Here is a 25,673-nt window from a genome sequence, read left to right as displayed (position 1 = left end):
CACTTTGAGTTATCATTGGTGAAAATATGAGTAGGTGACTATAAAGTTAGTTTATCTAGTACAACGTAGATTAAATGACTTAACAATTTTTATGTAAAATAATTATTAATTATTCTCTTTATTACTAATAATAGTCTTTTGGGTTTTATCCTTTCCTTTCTAAATAGAAATTGTATTGCAAAAATGTTTATTTATAAATTACATAACATTAATATTCCAAGAAGTAATGTAAATTACTAATTTTGGACTTTAGTAACATAATCATGGTTATTTTGACATAAATAGATATTTTACTAATTCTATGTAATTAAGTGCTATACATATGAACACATTTATCATGAATAGTAATAATCTAAATTTTAACATGACCAAGAAAATGGGACCTAGTACTTATTTTAATTTCTTATATCATTAGAAACTATGCTTAAACAATCACTAACATATATTATTTTATATGCTAAAATGAGAAGTTAATCAAAAATGATTCTAGTACTTAATCACAAAATTAAAGAGTCATGACATAACTTATTTATTTTTGAAATACAAAAATGTTCATGTCCAAAATATTGTCGCAGGGCTGATCTATAATTAAACTTATACATCAGGGTCTCTTTTTTATAGTTTCTGAACTGGATATTTCAGAATTAGTTTTACACAAAACCAGGGGCAAAAATGCAAAATCGTCTTCTTCTACCTTGAGCTAGTGCTTGCGCAGGGAGGGGCTCGACGAGGGGGAGCGAGGCGGTCGAGCAAGGGAGACGGGGTGCGGACGGCGAGCAGGGGAGGTTGACGGGAGGGCTTGAGCTCTAGTCGTCGGAGGGAACGGCGTCGGCTTTGGGCGACTCTCCGGTGGTTGTGAGCTTCATGGCGGCGGGCTTCACGGCGGCGGCGAACTTCATGGCAAGGAGAGGGAGAGCATGGAGTGGGCTCGAAGGGCAGGGGAGGCTCCAAGGGCGAGGCTGCGACTTTTATAGGGAGGGAGAGGGAGAGAAAAACGACCGGCAGCTTCAATCACCATTGATGGCGCCGATTAATGGGAGAGTTAGTGGGGGAGGGAGAGGAGAAGAAAACGGTTGACCACCAGCGTCCTTTATTCGGGGAAACGGTCTGTGGGGAGGCGAGCGGGCTGGGCCGGGGCGCGCTCGCCTGGGTGCTTGAGGTGGCGGCGGCGGCTGGGCCGGGGCGCGCTCGCATGGGCGCCTGAGGTGGGCCGCAAATGGGCCATGTTTGACCGGCTGGGCTAGGGTTTGGATGTTTTGTTTTTTCTTTTTATCCCCATTTCCCAAAAATATAAATAAATATATTTAAAAATATTTCTAAAAATTCATAATAATTATACCAAAAATATTTATCATTAAAGTATTTATTTTAGGACCAAAGTTCTCATATTAATTAAATGAGTTTCCAATATAAAAGAAATTCCACAAAACAATCATCAATCCAATATCAAAAAACAAAAATTATTCTAAAGGTAAATAAGATCAAACACTTGAAAGGAAAATTTCATTACTATATTGACCATTAATAATTAAATGCATTATTTTTATTTGATGGTTTTGTGGTGTTACAGACCAGCAGCCCAATTCTTCATAAGGAAGCCTTCACACTCTCTGGAGAAGTTATTACAGAAGATGAATGAATACATAAGGGCCAACAATGGCTTCTACCTAAGAAGGGAGGAATTGCACAGATACACCAAAGCCTTCAGGGGCTTTGGGGGAAGATTTCACCCAAGGCATGTCTGAAGTATTCATAACCCGAGGCAAGGTGAAGAAAAGGTGACCCAATCTCATGATCAATCAGGCCAACAACAAGCAAGTTCTCAGCAATAGCCTTCTCATGGCGTTTCGTCCGCTAGCCCCGAGAGGACAGGGACGCCAAAGCGTCGGTGGCAGGTCCAACGCATCTTCAAGGAAACCTTTCTGTTTATTTTATGGTGAAGACAGGGGCCACACTACAAGAACTTGCCATCACACCATTAACAAGCAGAAAGAGATTTCTTCTGCAACGTCTCAACCCTCTCAACCAAAGAAAGTGTTCAGTACATCCTCGTACTACTCGCCGTACATTCCACAGTATGTACATCCTCAATCACAGGACCCAAGGCTGCTTCAACCTTCAGCCTTAAATGTTTTGAGTAACATTGTGACAATTGCATGGACGCCCTCAGCTACCTTCATTCTAGGACCACCCCATAATGATCAAGTCCCTGCTGGTCAACCCAAATTCCTAGTGCAAGTCATGCACCAGAGGGATATAAGGGAAACCTCTTAAGCTCCTACTATAAACAGCACGGTGCCAGAGGCCAAACACATTTACTAAGGAGCCCTAAGGGGCTAGGTAAGAAGACCCGAAGTTATCAAGAAGAAGCTATTACACATTTACGATTACTTGCAAAGCTCTTATCCATTCTGCAATTCGATGTAATAATGATTTGGCACCTTCGTGTGCAATGATGAAATGATTCAATCACCAAAGTACAGTGAAAAGGCTTTGAAGTCGTTCCTAAGGGAATGTAGAGCTCCGATTAAATCACCAAAGTAACGGTGAAAAGGCTTCAAAGTCGTTCCTAAGGGAATGCTGAGCTCCAATTCAATCACCAAAATAGCGGTGAAAAATCTCCAAAGTCGTTACTAAGAGAATGCAGAGCTCTGATTTAATCACCTAAGTAACGGTGAAAAAGCTCTGAAGTCGTTCCTAAGGGAATGTAGAGCTTCAATTCAATTACCCAAATGGTAGAAAAATGCTCTGAAGCTATTCCTAAGGGATTACAAGCAAAAATCTAGCTCATATCGAAGCTATTTCTGAAGAATGAATTCCTTTGTAACGTGTGAAAATAAGGGAAGGTGTTTTTCGCCTTCGGCTCAAAAACACATGATGAGTAACTTTCACATATCACAAAAGAAAAAGTAAACCACCAAAACTGAAGTAAAAAAGAGGGGGTGTGATATATTACAATGAAACCACTAAGAAAGCTTCGAGCGTTCAATCACTTCATGCCACATATATTACAATAAAAACAATTGTTTATTATCCTCACATCATCTCATCGTAAACTTGCTCACAAATTTCAAGAACAACATCATCTGCAGCTTTCTTTGTAGCCCTTGCAACAATCGCTTCGGCCTCAATAACAACATCTTTGGCTTCGACTTTGGTATGTTCTACTTCAATTATTGTCTGTGAAGTAGAAACTTCGCAGCAAAAGTTAGAGGTCAACTGTCAACATGAACACAAAGAAATCTAGCAAAATAAAAAAAAGGAAAAGCGCCTTCGGCTTTCTTGTCCTATAGATTCTTCCTAATGCTTGCAACTTTTTTAGCAGCCTTTCGAGCCTGCAAAATTGTAACACCTGAATTTTGGGGCATAAAATTTCTTTTCTAATATCCACCAAATTCAGGTGTTACCCTCTCTTTTCCTTGACCTTCTTCGATTTTTTATAAATAACGGAGAATTATTTTATTTTATATTGGCGTAAGCCTAGTGAAGCGAGCCCTAGAGGTGCTTTGGTTGTTACATTCATGCCGTTGCAAACGGTTTCTAAGTAAAAAAGGTGTTTGAAACATGTTAATATATCTTGTAGGAGTCTCGGTGAATTTCCTATATTTTTTCTGAGTAATTCTTTTTAAAAAAGAAAATTCCATTTATTTAGGACACTTAAAATATTTTTTGTAAGCTCCTATTTGAGCTCGTTGACCTCCAAATCAAGTATGAGAATTTTTCCTAGAATTTTTGGACTCTTTGAAATATTTTTCAGGCATTAAAATATTTTTGGTACCAATTATAATTAATTAATTCCTAAAATAGAGTCACTCGCTCGTACTCTCGATCGCTCTAATTAATTAATTCCTAAAATAGAATTTTTGGACTCTTTAAAACCTACACTTCGCTTCACACAATTTCTCTATCCACCCCTAGTGTCATAAGGTAGTTTCTCTCGGGCGAAGTGAGCTCACCGTAACCTCTACGACAATAGAACCACCCCTTCGCAACCACTTTCCCTCTACGCAGATACCCACTTCCTCTCTAGATCCAGACGTTCCTTGCACGGTTATAGATGAGCCCTCGCCTTCTCTCTCTCGTGCGTCCCTCCCTCAGTTCCTGGTGGCCGAGCAGCCCCTACGCCACGAAACTGCTGCACTGCCTCTCGTGCCCGCTCTGGCCATCTTCTCCGCCCCCGGTGAGGCCTTTTTCTTCTCTCGTGTTTCCGATTTTCTATTCGTGTCGTTTTTGCACCTGCTCCGGTCGCTCACTTCCGATTCACTGTGTTAGCCAAGGAGCTTTGTCGTGTCGTGATGCCACACGCGTGTCGTCCATGCCCCTGCTCGCGGACGCTGCTTGGGGAGCCTTTGGCGCGCCGCCTAGCTGAACCGGCCGGAGTGCCCCCGCCCTATCCGTTGTTATTCGAGTAGCAGTTTTCAAAGCGCTGGTCATGGCCGCAGCCATGGCACTCACTACAGTAAACGCAGAAACGTCCGACGGCCAAAGCCGTCGGACATAAGGAATAAACCGTCAGAAATAGATTATTTCCGACGGTCAAGCCTTATCTCCGACGGCTTTAAGCCGTCGGAGATAACTCGTCGGAAATAGTGCTATGTCCGACGGCAGCCGTCGGACATAAGTTATCTCCGACGGCTGCCTATGCCCGTCGGAGATAACAAATCCCAACCGTTTTACCGGTCGGGATGTGGGTCCCACTGAATTAAGTCCGACGGCTCCCGCTAGGCCGTCGGAGATAAGCATTGCTTATGTCCGACGGTAGTTAATGCCGTCGGAAATAACAAAAGAGTTATGTCCGACGGCTACCATTAAGCCGTCGGACATAACAAATTACAGAATTTACACAAAATTCTGTTTTTTAAAAAATCTGACATTTACAAAACAAAAATAGATTCATGCACATATACAAATTCACATTCACAATCACAAATACACACATTCTAATAAGTATTCACAATCACAAATAGTCTCACATAAATATTAACATTCACAAATTTAACATCAACATATAGGTTCGACGGTTGTTGCAAACTGAAATTGTGTCTCACAAACAAGTGTTGCAAAGTGTTTCATAAAAAAACATCACGACACATCAATCATATCCATCGTCTGGATGGTTCGAGTAGCCACCTCCTCCGGCTGGACTCTGCGTGTTGAAAATGGTGTTCACCCACGAATTTGTTGTGTCGTCCTGACCAGACCCATCTCCAGGTGCGGCAACTGAAGCGGGTGGTGTCTGAAATCCCTATAACACAAGCACATGAAATAGTAACCACTCAGTTGTTCATTTAAACACATAAGACATTTATGAACATGTCACACACGCATATGTGTACATACCATAGGGAATTGTGACGGAGGCGGAGGCGGAGGTGGAGGCGCCAACATTGGCATTGGCAGTGCAAAGTCCGGAGGCGGCATCCCATATGTCGGCATCGGGACGCCCGCTTGTTGGGCTAGTTGCTACAAATTATATACAAGTCATTGTTGAACAAACAAGATACACATCAAGTGTTTTGCAAAATAAGCTACAAAATGTTACTTCAACTTACCGAGAGAAGAGCTTGATTTTGGGCCTGGAGGCTTGCATAATACTCGTCCCTCTTCTTCTGGTACTCGGCTTGTTGTCTCTGGTATTCAGATTGTTGCCTCTGGTACTCCAATTGTTCCCTCAAGACTGATTGATGGTACTCTGCCTGTTGACGCAACACTGCAAGCTCTATCTCATGGGCTGCTGATCGTGAACGGGACGACTGTGAAGACGACGATGTGGATTGTCGTCCACGGCGTCTCAGCTCTCTGGAATCAATCGTAGAATCAAAAATACCCAACCTACAAGAGTGAACCATGCACTTAGTATAGTAACTCATGGCTCAGTTGAATCGCAAGCATATGATGACAATTTTGAAAACCAAATCAAATAATCTCACCGTCCATGGGCTTGTCCTCCTGCGCTAGCATAGGCTGCCTGAGGGTCGATTGGCTGGCTCCTCCAATCGTACTCCTCCCCATGGCGTTGAACCATCTCCTGCCCATACGAAGCCTGGAGGCAAACAATATCAAATATAAGTGCATAACCCCTATGCCCTTGCAAACAATATCAACACACATAATAGAGTAACAATATCAACTCACTAGACGGTCGGTGGCCGTCTGAGTGCATAACACATCAGGATTCTGAGGATCAGAACCCCTATGCCCTTGCATATACACCTCCACATCCGTGGGCGTACGGCCGGATTTGACTTCCTGTACATAAAAGTTATAATGACACATTTCTATGTGATTCAAAGTTACGACAAACTGTGACTTACCATTCGCTTAGCCAAGCGCACATGACCATCACCACCGTAGTTGTGGAACGACTCAGTCCCACGGTTTCCCCTGTTCCTTTCGGAAATGGCACGAAAGTCAGGGGAAGCCCACCATCTGCACAATGCCCGATAACCGTCTGATCGGGTGGCCATCCACGGCACCGACACCTACATGAAATTTTTTAAATAAAGCAAGCAAATACATGGCTTTGTGCGATATGAGAGGCAACAACCTGTTTACCTCTAGGTATTGCTCCTCCGTCAAGTAAATTGATGACCACTCGGCCTTTGTATTTGGCATCGGTCGATCATCAGCATTTGCTCTGTACCATGCCTTTATAGCCTGAATTCGTGCATAGTACATTGCATCTGCAACGACATCGTTCGCGTTAAACTCAAACACGTAACGAGCGTTCATATCATATGATCCATCGTCCGGCAACTTGTACCGTTTCTGCAAAAACCATAGTGTTATCATAAAAGCAAACATATATGGAATAACTAAAATAGTATAAACAAGTCATACCCAGAATGCATCCCAAACTAGTGCCTGTGTGTTGCCAAACGTTCTACAGACACCATAGCGATAATGCTCCCAAGTGGTGGCGGGGACAGACTCGCCAGTAGGCAAAGTCACAAGACCAGGCCAGTGCAGACGAACAAGATTACCAAGAACCATGTTCACCTGCCTGTAGTGTCCTGTGCCTGTGAACGAGTCGTCGATCCAAGTCCTGCAAACAGAAATCAATGTAGAAATTAAAACATAACTTTCAATAACATTTAAGCAAAGATATGTCACTCACTTTCCACTAGGCTTTATCACAACCCGAGATTCGGGTGGAAGCTCTGGAGGTGGTCCAACAAAATGCAGCTTCCTCGTTCTCTTAACTCGAGAAGTTCCAGACCCAGCTGCAGAATCTCCACCAGCCCCAGAATCCCCAGCCCCAGAATCCCCACCAGCGTCGTCTCCAGCATCATCTCCCACATTATCTCCACCATCATCTTCAACATCATCTCTTGCATGATCCTCTACCACTGGTTCCTCAATTTCAGCATCCTATGAAACAAATAGCTTACATCAGACAATATTAAGTAACTCAAATAATGTAATTTAACAACTAACTTACATCTTGTGGAGGCAAATGTTCTGCCAGCGCTCTCCGTCTGCTCATGGTAGAACCTGTGCCCTGAAAAACTGAATCCTCACCCCTCGAGCTGCTCCTCGAGCTACTCCTCGACCCAAGCAAACTACGAGCTAAAGACTTCATTTTCTTTGACATCCTATTTTAACAAAAACAAGTTAGTACATAAATCGACAATAAAATAATAAAATATGCAATAAAATCATAAAATATGCAATAAAATCATGATCCATACTCGTCAATCGTAATCGTAATCAAAATCAGGATCTAGTTGCTTTCGTCGATTTAATGGACGCCAAGTAGCTTTCTTCTTTCTCGTCACTCGTTTTCTTTTTGGAGGAACCTCTACATCATTTTGATCGCCTAATAAAGATTCTTCCAACATTTCAGTTTGTACATTAAACGTGCTTGTAAGTTCTTCGTCTTGGAAAATCTCAGCAGCCCCCACTTCCTGCTCGATTTGACTTTCAACATAACCAGCATCACCAGGAGCATATAGTCGTTCACGCGGATTAACTTTGTACACTACCCTCCAATCAACCAAACCGTTTTTCTTAGATGGATATGTCATATAATACACCTGCTCGCATTGGTGGGCAAGGATTATAGTGTCGTGACCTTTTAATCTATCGTTGTGTTTGACTTCCACCATGCCATATTGATTTTCTCGCGTTGTATTTGGAGAAAACCAATCACAATCGAAGAACACCACTTTGAGTTGTTTATCTCCAAAAAACTTGTACTCGATTATATCATTAATGACTCCATAATAATTAGTCACCTTCCCTTCATCATCGACAGCTCTAGTTACAACTCCGGAGTTTGTCGTGGCTGCTAGAGGATGATCATCTTCGAACCTTGTGGAACGGAATCTAAAACCATTGACATCATACCGACCATAACGTCTGCCAGTTACTGCTCCTAGGGATAATTGTCGAAGGTCCGGGTGTATATTGTCATTTTTATCTACATAATCTCGAAACCAACACAAGAAATTAAGTCCCCCATCTTTTCCCTCTCGACGAATCTGGTCACGTTCACAGCCAGAGATGCAATTTTGAGAATCAAATTCCCTGTTAGTACAAGGAAACAAACCTTTTAGTATCACAACAAGAATCTCAGGACCACTTAGACGCTTGGGTGGTCCCCTCGTCACAATCGTGTCCTTTTTAAAAGCGTTCCTATCGAACCTGAACGGGTGATCCTCTGGCAAAAAACATCTATGGCAATCGAAGTAACATATCTTTCCACCAAACTTTAGTCGAAAGCATAAAGTGTCTTCAACGCATATAGGACATGTCAAAATCCCATGACAACTCCATCCAGCAAAGATACCATAAGCCATAAAATCATGAATAGACCATAAAAACGCGGCTCTCAGGTTGAACTTCTGTTTCTTGTAACAATCGTACGCCTCGACTCCTTCCCACAAAATTTTCAATTCTTCAATCAGGGGTCTCATCATCACATCGATCTTTGTTCCAGGATGATCCGGACCAGGTATTATAAGACACAAGAAAATAAATTCATATTTCATGCAAAGAGCTGGTGGAAGGTTGTATGGAACAGCAAAGACGGGCCAACATGAGTACGACGTTGCAGTTAGATTGAATGGTGAGAAACCATCTGTTGCCAAACCGAAGCGGACATTCCGCACTTCATCAGCAAAGCTGGAATCAAAAGCATCTAGTGCCTTCCATGCATCTGTATCAGCTGGGTGCACCATGACATTTGGATTCTCACGTACCCCTTCTTTGTGCCACCTCATGTGTCTGGCTGTATTTTTGGAGATGAACAAACGTTTCAACCGAGGTATGAGAGGCATGTAACGAAGCTGCTTACGTGCAATCTTCGTAGTCACGGTCAAACCATCGTCGTTTTCAACCTCAACGAATCTACGCTCACCACATACAGTACACTTCTTCTCACCTGCGGTCTCCTTCCAGAAAAGCATACAATTATTTTCACAGACATCGATTTTTTCGTAGTCCATACCGAGGCCAGATAACAGCTTTTTAGACTGATACATGTCCTTTGGCATCTTGTGATTCTCCGGAAGTACATCACTGATCAAGTTCAAAAGTTCCTTGTAACAGTTGTTTGAGAATGCAAACTTAGACTTAATAGCCATAAGTCGAGTCACAAATACAAGGACGGTCACTTTTGTGTGCTCATGCAACGGCTCTTCGGCAGCTTTAAGGAGCTCGAAGAACTTCTGAACCTCAGGTGTAGCTGGATCCTCAAACTCGGTGGGTTGACCGGGGTTCTCCGAATCGACGGTTAGAAACTCATGGCGTACATCGTCAAGCATCTCTTCCATCCTATCGTAGTCCTCCTCTTCATGTGACTGAACTTCCGATACAATACGAGGTGGGTCCTCACCGTGGTGCACCCACACCTCATAGCCTGGCATATAACCGTTCTTGCAAATATGTATCGACATAGTCCTCCTGTCAAGGAAATTAATGTTCCGACACTTGCTACAAGGGCACCTAACATCGGTTCCAGTCTCTGACCGAGCAAAAGCATGGTCGAGAAAAGCATCAGTCTTGGCCACCCACTCACTTGATAGAGCACCTCTTTTCTTCCAACCTTCATACATCCATCGACGATTCTCCTCCATACTAGATACGAGACGTTAACTTAATTAGATAAGTAATGCACGTGCATTCCGTTTTTACGAAGAAATCACGCCCCTACATCTGTAGGAAAGGATAGGTCCTAAACCCACCCAGGAGTGACCGACGAGACCGTGTTTATGACAAGACATGTGGTCGTGCGAAATTTCGGCAGCATAACCCCGTTGTTCTCCAATCGCACGCCTAAAAATGGTGCAATTGGAGAACAGAGAGGTTATGCTGCCGAAACTAAGCAGGAGCACATGCTTTTGTCATAAACACGGACTCTGTCGGTCACCCCGAGGCTGTCCAATAAAGGGACAATTCCGGCCCAACATACCTCACATGCGTCGCTTGTAAGGTGTGTTGGGCCGAAACGGGTGACGCCTAGGTTTCGTTTGTTCACACTACGATACACTATGATTAACTATAATCATCGTGCATTATTAAATAATTAAACTAATAAACCACAATACAATATTACATACGAAATAATATTGTTATAGATGACAAATCATATAAAATGACCTTATTTCCGAGGGCATAATAATTACCCTCGGAAATTAAAAATTTAAATTATCTAAAGTACCACTAAATAAACTAAAACAAGCTACTTTAATTACCTAATCAAATTTTAACCGTCGGACATAACAAACTAAACAATTAAATGCATTAATACATACAATTCTAATCAAATACATTAATACAAGCATACTATTTTAATCACATAAATTAATGCAAGCATACAATTTTAATAAACAAAATTGCTAATTAAGGATACTCACTTAGCTTAGCGGGCGTGGAGAGCCGGCCGGCGACGGGCGCACGTGGCCGTTGGCCGGAGCACGGGGCGGCGGCGACCGACGAACGGGGCGACGGCGGCGGCGGCCGGAGCACGGGGCGGAGCTCGGGACGGTGGCCGGAGCACGGGCGGCGGCGGTGGGAGCACGGGCGGCGGAGCACGGGCGGCGACGACGACGGCGTGGCGTGGCGACGGCGTGGCGGGCGGCGGAGCACGGGCGGCGACGGCGTGGCGGCGACCGAGCGGACGGTGGCGGCTGAAACCGACGCGGTGAAATGAAAGCCGCGCGGGTCGGACCCGCGCGTTAAAAAGGCTTATGTCCGACGGCTAGGTATAGGGCCGTCGGACATAAGGTTATGTCCGACGGCCTCCTATAGGGCTGTCGGACATAAGCGCAGGCCGTCGGACATGAGGGCTATTTCCGAGAGCCGGTTGCGGCCGTCGGACCTAACCTTATGTCCGACGGTCCTGTAGGAGGCCGTCGGAGGTAAGGGGGCCGTCGGACGTTTCTCCGTTTACTGTAGTGACTGGCACCTGTCGTCATGCTGCACATATTCCTTGTGTGTGCGCGTTGTCAACAGCCCAGCACCCTGCAGGCCGAGCGCCCAAGCACCAGCACCATGGCATCCTCCCCTCCCAATGCAAGCCCCTGCGCAACCGTTTGGTCCATCAAAGCTGTAGGAGAGAGACATGTAGGAGAGAAACAGGAAAAGAAAATGACGTGTGTGAGTCGCAGTGTGGGGAGAAAGGAGGTTATGGCCACACTAGATACACTAGATAAGATTTTTTGTGGCTGCTGCCCATGTGGCCCTGTTTGTAGCAAGCCTCCCACTAATCGAATCTTGCCACGTCACTTTAGATCCGCGATTTACTAAACAATCAATATATGTAGCATTACAAATATGTTTCGACTCGTTTCAGTCACTTAACTTTATAGAAATGTCGTGTACATATTAATAATGTTATTTAACCGTAACACATGTTTTAATTAATTAATTATTCATCTATCCAATGGTTATTTAAATAGCGTTCTAATTGAAACTAATTTGTAGTTTTACTTTGCAGCTTTATAAATACATGTTAATATGATTAATATGAACGCAAATATTTAATTTAATACTCACTTTGTATAAACACGATATTTGTTAGCGATTATCGCAATGTCGCGCGCGCTGTCCGCGCGTCATTCGCGTGTCACACGTTGTTCGCGCGTGTTGTACGCGTCGTCGCGCTGTTCGCACTTCGTTCGCGCATGTCACACGTGCTGTTTCGCGCGCGTCGTCTCATGTCGTTCGTGAGTGTTGCGTGTGTCGTTCGCACGCGTTGTCGCGCGCTGTTCATGTGTGTCGCGCGTCTTGCCGCGTGTTGCTCGCGCCTATCGCGCGTATCTCACATGTTTATCACGTGTGTCACGCGGCGTCTGCGCGTGATAATAAACTGTTTTCTCTTAGAAGCACTCATGTTAATAACGTTAGTTCATCAGGTCACATATTTTAAATAATTAACTTAATGTTTGCTCGACTAATATTTATTAGATTAATATTCCAATTAGATTAAATGTGCAGTGTTAAACTTACCCTTTTATAATAAACATTAACATGGCTAATATTAACTTAACTACTTTTTATTTATTTAATGCTTGTTTAGTATAATCTCGTTATCTGTTAGCGAGTATCACGCGTCGTCACACTTTCTGTGCGCTGTTCGCGCGTGTTATGCTCATGGTCGCGTGCTGGTTCGCGTGTCATTCGCGCTGGTCGCGTGCACTGTTTCGTGTGTCGTCAGCGTGCTATGTTGCGCGTTCCGCGCGTCGTTTGCACGTTGTCGTGTTGTTTTGCGCGTCGTAATTTCGCCTCGCCTAGAATCTCTCGCTTTAATTAAATTAATAGTTTAACTGATAGCTGCTAGTGTAACAGGTTAATCGAAACTAAATGCTATATATTATTTATGTTTGATAATGTCGAATTAAATGTCCTGACTATTACCAGCGTAGCGTAAACGTTACTATTTCTCGAACGTAGCTTTGACTGGCATGTTTCTTTTTCCTCGCGTGACCATAGTAACGCGCTTTATTTCGTTCTGCATGTTTTATTATGTTTTTATTTGAATGGTGTAATGTTCTTATGCATATATGTTTGTTTGTTTGTTTGTGCTTGTTTGTATTCGCTATGCGTCGCGAATAGATCGCGATTCGTTTCCGAGCTTCGAGGAATCGACGGTCAAGCTTCGACGACCAAGTGATCAAGTTCCTCGAGTTCTGCAAGGTTGAAGACCTTGAGCATCTATTTGGTAAAGGCAAGTGTCCTCTGACCCATTATGTCATATTTACTTTATAAATCACTATCCCGCATTACTCAATTGAAACCTAAGGATTGACTAGCTTTGTATTTACCTTGTCCTTGATCACCTTTTGGGTTACTATGGTTAGCTTTATGCTATTGCTTTACTTTAATCAATGAACATGATGTGAATATTTACGATACGATGATGTTATCTTGACTATGATGATGAACTGTGATACTTTAGGGGACTCTGGCTGTTTTCCTGAGTACCTCTCCGTAAGGACCTGTTCATTGAGAGACCACCTGGGAAAACAGTGTAACCATGAGGGTGGTATGGGACGCCCTTGTCCAAGTAATTAGGGAAGTCTTATGTTAGGTGCTGGTTTTGGTCATTGAGGAACGAAGGCATCTATTATGGCTCCTATATTCTCGCTCAGGGATCTGGGTACGGGCATCGTCCCACTTTTTTTTCCTGAGGGCAGAGGTATAGGTTTTGGGACGTCAGATGGACTTTACGCAATGGTCATTTCCAACATTCACATAGTGAGGACCCTAGAGAAAAGCCACGTAGTGAGAGCCTGCCAGTTCACCTTGGAAGTGATCAATGGGGAGTCACGATCCTCAGGCAGAAAGGGAATCACGACTCATGGGTAAAGTGTGCAACCTATGCAGAGTCTTATGAAACCGATATATCAGTCATGCTCATGGTTAAGAGCGGCCTTGGGATCCTCTTTGATTAGAGATACAGGTGATCTGAGATTCAATGGTTCTATTAATGGTTTTGGTTCGATGATGATAATGATGTTTCCTCGATGAGGAAATGATTCACGGGTTGGTTATTGCTAAAACTTGGCTTCAACTAATAATAAATACCTGACCAACTAAAAGCAACCGCTTTAGCTTAACCCCACATAAAGGTAGTCCAGCTCAGCCAAATGGGACATTTGCTGAGTTCGTTGATGTGTACTCACCCTTGCTTTCACAAGACACCAGGTTGCCTTTGGTGCAATCTATGCTCAGCTAAAGAAGAAGGCGTCGTGGCGGATCTCCAGGAGTTCCAGGACTTCGACGAGTTCGAGGATTAGGCTAGCGACCTCCCCCAGTCAGCTGCCTATGGTGGGTTAATTTATGTTGGCTACGTTTTGATTCTGTGTACTTTGATTTATATTATGTAAATGACTCTAGTCTTTAATATCATTACTTGCTCTTTTTTGTTATTCGAAGCATTGTGCTATGATGAGTCATTTATGTAATCGTTGTGTGCGTGAATTTCTGATCCTAGCACGTACATGGTTCACATTCGGTTTACCTTCAAAACCGAGTGTGACAAAAATGGACGGGCATCAGAACACATGAATACTTTGTGCAGATTAAACGAAGGTAGTCAAATATGAATTTTTATCTTTTCTTCATTGATTCTTCAATACCGATTTCTTTTCTGCCTTTGTTCCATATATTTGATAAGAATTTTTTGGACCACTCTGAAGCTTCGACAGTCAATCTTCGAACGCTATCGGCAGAAATATTGAAATCAAGGTCAGTACAAGACCTCTCATGATTGCACCCAACCTTTAATAAAACAGAAGCAGTACTTCGGGTGTCTATCCATGCCTAGTAGTCCTCTCGAGGTTAGAGAAAGCTGTTGTAAGCGCGAGTCTCGCTAAGTATCCACCACATCATTAATTCTAAATCACCATCCACAAAGTTTCTCTCCCGAGACTTTGCTCCAACAGAGGAGAAGGTTTTGGCCAATTCTTTGCAGCACCTATTGCCTAGAGTATAGCAGTTGGTCATCAGAATCTGATAGTTTTCATTATGCTATCACATGTGATTTACTTCATCATTAAGGTCCCCTATTTTCACCTGAGCAGCGCTAAGGTCAACAGCTGCTTCGGCAGATGTTCGTCTTATCTTATTAATTTCAGCTTCGTATTCCTCCTTCTCTCGCTTCAGTTTAGCTTCGAGCGACGTAATATGTTTGTTCTTCTTAGAAGCTTCGAGCTCTGATACCTTCTGCCCCATTGTTTCTTTAAGTTTATTTTTTCTTCAGATACAACCTGAATCTCGGTTCGGCTTTCAATAAAATCCTTCTCCAAAATCGTAAAGGATTTTTCTCTCTTTACAATCATACAGAAGCTCAGATACTTTGTACCTGAGTTTATTTATTTCTCTTTGGGCAGCTTTGCCCTCAACATTTCTTTTGTTCCTTAGAGCCTTGCTCAAAAGCAGGTCCTACAAGAAGTTAAAAAATTAACAAAGTTTTGAAATAATTTAACCCGAGGCATAGAACAGAGTTAATAGAAACTACCATTAGATGGGTGTATGAAACACCTCAAAAATTCTATTGGTGGAATTTGGTAAAATCTTCAAAGTGTTTGAAGAAGAATACCTTCTAATAAGGATTTTCCTTTTTGTGGAAGCTATATTTCCTAAAATATTCATGCTTACTAATAAACATCAAATAAAGTGGTTCCTAAAATACCCAAGAGCTCTATTTATAGGTATACATTAAATATAAAATGCCTAGAAACCTTATTAGTCCACAACTTGTGCATTCTAACTCCTTTTTAACCCGTTCTAGTTGCGTAGCTTCGTAATAAGAATGACTACACATTAAACAACATCGATTTCTCATATATCATGTTCTAAAAAGTACATAAATACATATTTAACTTTTTATCAAACTTGCTAATCAAAGTTAATATAGTATTTTAATTTGTCTACAAGTATACTTTGGAATAAATTATGATCTCTAATCAACTCTGTTGGGGGTATGCTTCGTAGCCGAAGATCCTAAAAAGAACACCTTCGAAAGGTCTTCTCAGAAGAAAACGCCGAAGCTATTATCTATAAAGCTTCGGCACAAAGACAAATCTCAAGATGAAGGGTCGAACCGACTTAAAGATGAGTTGACTTAAAGGCCCATGATGTTTTGTGTCATTATTGTAGTCGATTGTAAAGGACATAAATGTAATTTTGCGTAGGTTGCATCCTGTGCATATAAATAGGTGAACAGTATCCCGACACTGTTCACGCGATCCTGTAATCACGGACACGTTACACTTGAATTATTGCTTTCCGCCAAGGCGAAGGTATAATGTGCTTAAATATTATGTTTTGATACTTGTATATTCATATAATAAAAACATATGAAAATATTTTATACTTTATATTTCATTTTTCATTGATTGTCGTCTTACAAATATAATCACGAAGGTGAAATCTTTGTGATACTTTACTCATGACCTTCGTCCGAAGCTCATTAAATCCTTGGGGAGATAATGCTTCAGCGGACGAAGGGCGTTTATACTTAACATCTTTGTGTTGCCTTGTTCTTAATTCGAAGCATTTGAGAACAAGTCCCCAACATTGGCGCCCACCTCCGGTGAACTCACTTCCACTTTCTGAGTTGATGGCTTCGTTCAAAGCTGGAGTTGCTTCGGCTCCGAAGCTTGTACTCCTGATAACAGGTGGTTCATGCTCAGAGCCGGTGTTGGGGCGAAGGCAAAGACGCCACCCTTCGCTCGAAGTCTTCGCTGCAGCCGCTGGTCTGACAGACAAAACAGGCAGGGACACCCTTCGCTTGATCGGCACCAAACGAAGACCGGCGACGAAGTCATCCCATAGTGTGGCCTCGTCCAGCTCAGAGGCCCACGTGCGATCCGGCCCATTGTAACGGGCCCTGCGTGGCCGCCGCGCGTTACGGGCCTAATTTGTAAAGGCATCCCTGTAATTACAGTCTGTAACCCTGCTTTATGGGAATATTCTGGGGATAACCTAGGTAGGGCACATGCGTCCTTAGCACAAGGCGCTGGGCGCTCAGGTACCTATAAATACCCCTGCACAGTGCCCGTGGGAGGCCAGATTAACAGAGCTATTGCCTTCTAGCACGTAACCCTGTTGTCTTCACTGTTCACTCTCGTTGGCCTCCTTGCGATTGAGAGCAAGTTCCAACATTTGGCGCCCACCGTGGGGCTCGAACCCACGACCGTCCGGAGCCCCAAAGGGCTCCAAATAACTAATGACAGCGAGGGCCACCGCATAGTCAACCTAATCATGACCGAGGACTGGCGGGCACCAATAACCCTGTTCCTGCAGGGGTACTATCATCCAACCGATGTCAGCATGGCCAAGCGCCTCAGACATCGAAGCCGGGACTTCGCACTGATTGAAGGCCAACTCTACAAGAAAGGGGTCAGTCAGCCAATGCTTAAGTGCGTCACCGAAACCGAAGGCATGCAGATCCTACGTGAAGTCCATAGTGGCACGTGCGGCTCACACGCAGGGCCAAGGGCCCTAGCTGCCAAGGTGATCCGCCAGGGTTTTTACTGGCCCGCAATGATCTGCGCCGCAAATCGGGTCTCAAGGTCCTGCGAAGCCTGCCAGAAGTTTTCTCCTCGGTCAGGCAGCCCCTCGCAGTATACAAAGCTGATCGCCCATACATGGCCTCTCCAGCGTTGGGGCCTGGACATTGTCGGGCCCCTGCCCACCACTCAGGGGAACCTTAAATTTGCCTTCGTCACCGTCGAATACTTCACCAAATGGATCGAGGCGAGGGCTGTTTCTACAATAACGTCAAAGACTGCCCAAAAATTCTTCTGGCAAAACATTGTTTCCCGCTTCGGAGTACCGTCCGAACTAACAGTTGACAACGGCAAGCAGTTTGACAACCAAGACTTCAAGGATTTTTGTTTCTCCATCGACACCAAGCTTGCCTTCGCTTCAGTTTATCATCCGCAGTCCAACGGGGTCGTGGAACGCGCCAATGGGAAAATCTTCACAGCTGTCAAGAAGATGCTCCTTGATGAAAAAAGGGCAGATGGACCGATTTGTTACCTGAGGCAGTCTGGGCACTAAACACGACTGAGTGCAGAGCGACTGGGTTTACTCCCTTCCGCCTTCTATACGGATCGGAGGCCATGACCCCGCAAGAAATAAAGCATGGGTCCCCGCGAACAGTTCCGTCAGCCGTCCCCGACGTGGACGAGCCAACTTCAAAGGATCTCATTGACGGAGACCGAGTCTTCGCCCTACAGGCCCTAAACAAATACCAAGCCCAGACCAAAGCATGGCGCGACCACACAGTCATCCCGAGGGAGTTCAGCAAAGGGGACCTCGTACTCGTCCGAACAGCTCGGACGGAGTCCAAGGGCAAGCTGGAACCCAAGTGGGAGGGCCCCTTTATAGTCAAGACAAAAGCTTCCCCCAGCGCTTACAGGCTCACAACGCCAAACGACGAGGACCTGGAGCACTCCTGGAACATCGACAACCTCCGCAAATTTTTTGTTTGACTCATCAGGGCTGATTTCGCCCTAATAATTCGCCAAAAACAATCTTGTACCGGCCCGCACTCTTTTCCTCCCGGGGGGTGAGGTTTTTAACGAGGCGGAGCCATGTAATATATGTGTGAAAAATCCCCCGCAAAAACATGCGTCGAAAAAAGACCGCGGCAACGGTCTTTGACATTCGACCAATTCGAGGTCACCGCGAGGCTAAGTGCTAGCAACCCTCGCGTGCGACAAATCCGCGCAGAAGTCGCCTAAGGGTGCAGCCGGACTAGCACAACAAGTGCGAAAAAACCGAAGTCCACCGCGAGGACTATCCGCGCAGAAGTCGCCTAAGGGTGCAGCCGGACTAGCACAACAAGTGCGAAAAAACCAAAGTCCACCGCGAGGACTATCCGCGCAGAAGTCGCCTAAGGGTGCAGCCGGACTAGCACAACAAGTGCGAAAAAACCAAAGTCCACCGCGAGGACTATCCGCGCAGAAGTCGCCTAAGGGTGCAGCCGGACTAGCACAACAAGTGCGAAAAAACCGAAGTCCACCGCGAGGACTATCCGCGTAGAAGTCGCCTAAGGGTGCAGCCGGACTAGCACAACAAGTGCGAAAAAACCGAAGTCCACCGCGAGGATTATCCACGCAGAAGTCGCCTAAGGGTGCAGCTGGACTAGCACAACAAGTGCGAAAAAACCGAAGTCCACCGCGAGGACTATCCGCGCAGAAGACACCTAATGGTGCAGCCGGACTAGCACAACAAGTGCGAAAAAACCGAAGTCTACCGCGAAGACTGTCCGTGCAGAAGACACATAAGGGTGCAACCGGACTAGCACAACAAAAGCAGAAACGACAATATCGAACCGTCCGCACCAAGACCGACTATAATCGCACCAGCACAGCATAACAAAACACACCAGACGAAGTACACAACGCCTTCGCAGGCACAGACAAGCGAGGGCACACAACTTCATCATACAAGACTTCACATATATACAAGCGAGGGCGCCACACTCTACATCGGCTCAACCTTAGGAATAATTCCGATCTTCCTATAATTAAATAACATTATCCTAAGCTCCTCACCCGCAAAAAGACTTCGCAGTTCCCCTTCACCTGTACTCGCGCCGGCCGGCAAAGACAACAGTTCCTGCCGACCAGCCCTACTCACACGAAGCCGAGCCCCCTCCTCCCCACTAACCCTACGCTTTGCAACCGCCCTTCGTCATCGGCGCCCGGTGCTAGGACCCGGCACATCTTGTGCGTCCGCGGCGTGTGGCGAAGCCTCCGCCGCAGCCACATCCAAGGCCGCAAAGTAGTCCAAGTCCTCCTCCGACGACTCCTCAGTCCACTCAACCGAGCTCCCAGAGTCAGCAAAATCAAAAAAGTTAGATGCAGATCCACCACATTCATTACCACCTTCCGCGGTCGAAGCCGCCAAAAGTTTAGTAGTAGCGGTTGCGTGCGCAGGCCCAAAATCTTGAACCTGCGCAGCAACCAAAATTCAGCAACATATCCAAAATTCCCCAACCCTCTACACCCACTACGCCACCTGCGAAGGCCCTGACGTTGCGGGAGCCTCCGCCGTTGGCTCCGCCGTTGCTTCCGCTGTTGTTTCCGCCGCCACCGCCGCGGGACCTTCAGCATTCGGCGCAGCAGCTGCGGGGGCATCAGGCGCGCCTTCGGCCACCTTTGGGAGCAGGTCTTCGCCGGCCGCAGCGGACGCGGGGGCATCCGGTGCGTCTTCCGCAGTCTCCGGGGTTAGCTCCAGGGCGACCCCAGACACGGCCTCCGCCGGGGTCGGCTCCGGGTCAGGCAGCGCGCTGTTCAGCGCCCCGAAGTCGTCCACCCGCTCGCCACGCGCCGCCTAAGACAAAACACACAAAATTCAGCAAACACACACACAGCCCACATCCAACAAACGTCAAACAAACGAAAACGTTACCTGAGCCCTCGCCGTCTCGGCCCGCTCCCTGACCACCTCGCGACCGTGCGGACCCCACATTCGGTCGTAGATGGCCCCGGCGGATTCCTTGACTACGGGGTCTTCAACCTTATAGATATCTCGCTCAAAATCTTCATCGGCCTGGTCAAAGACCTCGAAGTGCCGGCACCCTTCGCGGGAGAGCGCGTTCATCGCCCCCTCGCAGGTGACCAGGGAGGCGTACGACATAAACCCCTCCACGACAGTGGGGAGGGCCTGCAGCTCCTCCTGCACCCATTCCAGACAGCGAAGTCCGGGCTCTCGGTCCGGCACTTCGAAGTCACCGGTCCGCGCACCCAGCTCACGATATGTATCCATCAGTTGTGTGCGCGTCCGTTCGGCCTCCGCGCGCGTCGCGGCCTCGGCCCGCTCCACGCGGCTCTCCAGGGCGATGAGCCGCTCCTACAGCTGCTCGGCGCGCTCCCTGGCAAGATTGCCCTCCGCCCGTGCCAGATTGGCCTCCGCCTGCGCAGCCTGCACCTTGACGAGGGCCTCGTTGGTCTCCCTCCTCTCCCCGGCCAATTGGCGCCGGAGGTCAGCCTTCTCTCCCTCCAGCGCGGCCACCTTGTCCGCCAGCTTGCGGCACTTGCTGTCGGCGGCCAATTTCTCTCGGACGGCGTCAACATGTTGTGTCCGAAGTCTCTCGACCTCGGCAGACACAACTGCCGTTAGGGCCCCCGACGCCGTGTGGTTGGCGAAGTCAGCCACCTGCACAACACACATAAGACCGCACCCCCGGCAGAAAAAAAGCGAAGTCTGGCTCAGTGGACCTGACTTAGCGACTCCACCACCTCCTTCAGCCGGCGGGACGCAGCGCCCGCCTCATCCCTGACAGCCGCGAGGGCCGCCACCTCGCCTCCGGCGCTAAGAGCCCCGCCCTTCGCCTTCGGCGCTGCGACAACCGTCGTTGTCGCCGCAGCAGGCACAACTATAGCAAGCTGGCCTTCGTCCGACCCTGCGACGTGTCGACGAATAAATAATAATAATAATAAAAAAAGAGGAGCCAACGACTTACCACCAAGATAGTCCTCCACACTAATATCGGTGGCGAAGTCGGCGACACGCTTGCCCGCCGACGGCAACGCTCGGGCCGCCTTCGCGACCTCCGGCACTCGACTGGACGGCGGCACTGCCTTCGTCGATTTTGAGCCCCCGGCGCCTGCCGTCGCCTCCGGCGCTTTGCTAGACGTAGGGGCGCCCGACTTCGCCGCCAGCGGCAGCTTGCCTCCGCCGGGGGCCGCAGCCTTCGCAGACCCTCGCTGCCTCTTCGGCCTAGCTTCAACGAGCCTGACAACCACCTGGCGCTTTTGTGCTGCTCCCTGGCGGTCCTTGTCCATCACTGCCGACACAACAGCAGCAATATTCCGCCCGTAAGGAAAAACTCTCAATTCATGAACCATGCGAGATGTAAAAAAGTCCTCGCCAGCCGCGCGGGGGATAGGAACATTCCTAGGCCAGCAACCCCCGGTAACCCTCATCATCCGAGCCGAAGACTCCCGGAGCTCGGGCGAAGACATCCTTCCCCCCGGGGCCGCGCACGTCCTCATCAACTCTCTAGCAAAACTATCAGAAACCCCAAGTCCTCCCATAGCAGTACCTAATTTTCTCTTTTTAGAGGATGGGGCGGCCGCCGGCGCAGGGTCGTCTCCAGTCTCCACCACCGGCTTCTTCCCACGGCGGTCCACGTCGTCTTGACCAGGATAGCCATCATACGGTAATTGATTTAATTCAAAAACCCTATTCAAACGGTCATTCGACCCGCCGATATCAAAGCTGCGCTGGCCCTCTGTCCTCGGCACATAACGTCCAACGAGCCGCACCGCCCCATCCTCCGCCTCACGCACAAAGGCGGCCGGGTCGCGGTTTTGCAGATTCAGTGCGAAGGCAGGACTTCGCACCACCCTCCCACCGTGAAAAGGCATCTGGCGAGGTCACACTTCGCCCAACACCCAGCCATGCGCCAAGGGCCATACCTCGTACGCGACAAACTCTTCAACCAAATCGCGCCCACTGCTCAGACCGGCGGCGCACCGAAGGGCCCCTTCGTCCGCATCCTCCTCTGCCACTTCAAAGGGCGGGTACGCTGAGTAAAAATGAGAACACATCTCGGACATGGGGAGTCCCTCATGGCCTTCGACGGTACCCTCAGCAACGTAAAACCAAAATTCATTCCAGTTGCCCCACTTGTTGCGGGCGCAAGGAACCAACTCAACCACCTGCATCGTCGTCTTGCTGGTCTTCGGCGTGAATGTGCAGGACCCAAACTGAGCAACTTCGTCCCCAATCATCCTCTTCTGCCAGTGCAAACAATTATACTTCGCAAAAACCTTGACCGATGGCTGTCCGCCGTACGAAGTCGTCGCCCAGACATACTTCGACAGAGCCACCACGGCATTCGGTGTCAGCTGATGTATCTGAACATTGAACCTGCGCAGGACTTCGCCAACAAATCGGTGCGCAGGCAAGCGGAGACCGGCGGCGAAGAACGCCTCGAAAACAACCAACTCGCCCTCCGGCTCGGGGACTTCCTCCGTCCCCGGGGCACGAGCAACTCCGCCGCCGAAGTAACCCAACCGCTGCATATCTTGCACGCGGACCGACGACATCCGCGACACGCCAAAATCAACAGAATCGCCGGCATGCAACTCCTCCGCCATCAAACTACTCAGCGTCTCCTCAGACGAGGTGGCGGCCGGCGGCGAGGAATCGGCCGGCGGCGTAGCGGCAGCGGAAGAAGAGGAGGTCGGCATCGCTACGTACCGTCGGCGGCGGCGGGCGGTCTGCTTCACTCGAGCCAGATCTCCGGCGAACAAGAGCACGGCGGGCAGACGAGCAGCAAGACGGCGGGCGGCTAGGGTTTTCACGGAGCGCGGAAAGTGAAGTTCAAAAAGCGCCGACCCCCGCCCTCTTTTATAGGCAGGGCGCGCCTCTTCGGGAAACCCGCAATCCAACATGGCGCGGCGCTTCGGGAAACCCGCAATCCAACAGTACGCCGTCAATCAACGGTCACATCAAAAACCCCCGCGGAACCACTTCGAGCGAGGGCAGCGTCTCCGCCATCTAGCGACGTCTTCGGCACCAGGTGACTTTGTCGAACTGGTCCCTCGGAGGGCAAATGTTGGGGCGAAGGCAAAGACGCCACCCTTCGCTCGAAGTCTTCGCTGCAGCCGCTGGTCTGACAGACAAAACAGGCAGGGACACCCTTCGCTTGATCGGCACCAAATGAGGACCGGCGACAAAGTCATCCCACAGTGCGGCCTCGTCCAGCTCAGAGGCCCACGTGCGATCCGGCCCATTGTAACGGGCCCTGCGTGGCCGCCGCGCGTTACGGGCCTAATTTGTAAAGGCATCCCTGTAATTACAGTCTGTAACCCCGCTTTATGGGAATATTCTGGGGATAACCTAGGTAGCTGAGGGCACATGCGTCCTTAGCACAAGGTGCTGGGCGCTCAGGTACCTATAAATACCCCTGCACAGTGCCCGTGGGAGGCCAGATTAACAGAGCTATTGCCTTCTAGCACGTAACCCTATTATCTTCACTGTTCACTCTCGTTGGCCTCCTTGCGACTGAGAGCAAGTTCCAACAGCCGGCTAACAAGAAGCAGAAGAAGGAGGCACAGAGAAGGGTACAACATGTAGGGGTGCAAGGACCCTTCATCAAGTCAAGATGGTCTCACATCCCGATTACCTTTTCCCAAGAGGATCTTCAGCTCAAGGATTACCCTCACAATGATGCTATGGTTATCTCTTGTGTTATCAAAGGATTTTTGGTCCACAATGTTTTGGTTGACACAGGCAGTGCAGCGATATTATATTTGCTAAGGCCTTTAGACAGATGCAAGAGCCCGAAGATAAGATCCATGACGCCACACATCCCCTTTGTGGCTTCGGAGGAAGGCAGATTGTAGCACTTGACAAGATCACGATGTCAGTAACCTTCGGATTTATCAACAACACAAGGACTGAACAAGTTGTGTTTGATATTGTTGACATGGAGTACCCTTACAACGCAATCATTGGTCGTGGTACTCTCAATGTTTTTGAAGCAATTCTTCATCCAGCATATCTTTGCATGAAGATACCTTCGGATCAAGGGCCTATTGCTATTCATGGAAGTCAGGAAGCTGCCAGAAAGGCCGAAGGAAACTGGACAGATTCAAAAGCAATCCATAACATAGATGGAGCTGAAGCTTGTGAGCAATACAAGTACAGAAGGGAGAAAGCTGCTTCGGCCGATCAGCCGAAGCCCATGCTCTTATGTGACGATATAGCAGAGCAGAAGGTGCTATTGGGATCTCAATTGTCTGAGGAACAGGAGAAAACTCTGATAAGGTTTCTGTTCAACAACAAAGATGTATTTGCATGGTCAGCTAATGATCTCCGCGGAGTCAACAGGGATGTTATTGAACACTCGCTCAATGTTGATCCATCCTTCAGACCCAGAAAGCAGAGACTTCGGAAGATGTCTGATGACAAGGCCGAAGGTGCTCGGAATGAAGTAAAAAGACTCCTTAGCGCCGGAGTCATCAGAGAAGTGAAGTACCCAGAATGGCTAGCCAACACTGTTATGGTAAAAAAGGCCAACGGCAAATGGAGGATGTGTATTGATTTTACTGATCTCAACAAGGCTTGTTCGAAGGATGAGTTTCCATTACCAAGGATAGATTCCCTAGTTGACGCAGCAGCTTCGTCAGAGCTTATGAGTCTGCTAGATTGTTATTCAGGCTATCATCAAATTTGGATGAAGAAAGAGGATGAGCCAAAAACCAGCTTCATAACCCCTAGTGGAACATATTGTTATCTTCGGATGCCTGAGGGGCTCAAGAATGCTGGAGGAAGCTTCAGCAGAATGACAGCGAAGGTTCTTCATTCTCAGATAGGCAGAAATGTGCTAACTTATGTTGATGATATCATAGTAAAAATCACGAAGCAAGAAAATCACATTGCTGATCTGCAGGAGACCTTCGCTAATTTTAGACAAGTCGGTCTGAAGCTGAATCCAGAAAAGTGTGTCTTCGGAGTAAAGAAGGGGAAATTCCTTGGTTGCCTAGTTTCAACAAAAGGGATTGAGGCTAATCCAAATAAAATCGAAGCTATTCTTCGGATGGAACCACCAAACACAAAGAAGGGGGCTCAACGACTGACGAGAAGACTTGCATCTCTGAATCGATTCATATCTAGATCAGCATAGAGAAATTTACCATTTTTTGAAGTGCTGAAGTCAGCCGAAGTTTTTCAATGGGGGTCAGTTCAGCAGA

General features: G+C 47.2%; 1 protein-coding gene across 1 annotated transcript; it reads right to left on the bottom strand.

Moving 5' to 3' along the window:
• Positions 1-4,912: 4,912 nt before the first annotated feature.
• On the bottom strand, positions 4,913-5,457 carry LOC118472047 (LOB domain-containing protein 13-like). Its single transcript, XM_035959106.1, has 2 exons — positions 5,341-5,457; positions 4,913-5,245 (listed from the first exon to the last, which is right to left on the bottom strand). Exons 1-2 carry the CDS (start codon positions 5,434-5,436, stop codon positions 5,093-5,095), a joined length of 249 nt encoding a protein of 82 aa, XP_035814999.1. The 5' UTR covers positions 5,437-5,457; the 3' UTR covers positions 4,913-5,092.
• Positions 5,458-25,673: the final 20,216 nt, after the last annotated feature.

The sequence above is a fragment of the Zea mays genome, chromosome 5 (assembly GCF_902167145.1).
Source record: "Zea mays cultivar B73 chromosome 5, Zm-B73-REFERENCE-NAM-5.0, whole genome shotgun sequence".
Classification (NCBI taxonomy): Eukaryota; Viridiplantae; Streptophyta; class Magnoliopsida; order Poales; family Poaceae; genus Zea; species Zea mays.
The sequence above is the reverse complement of the archived record's forward strand: the minus strand, read 5'-3'. Positions and strand labels throughout refer to the sequence as shown.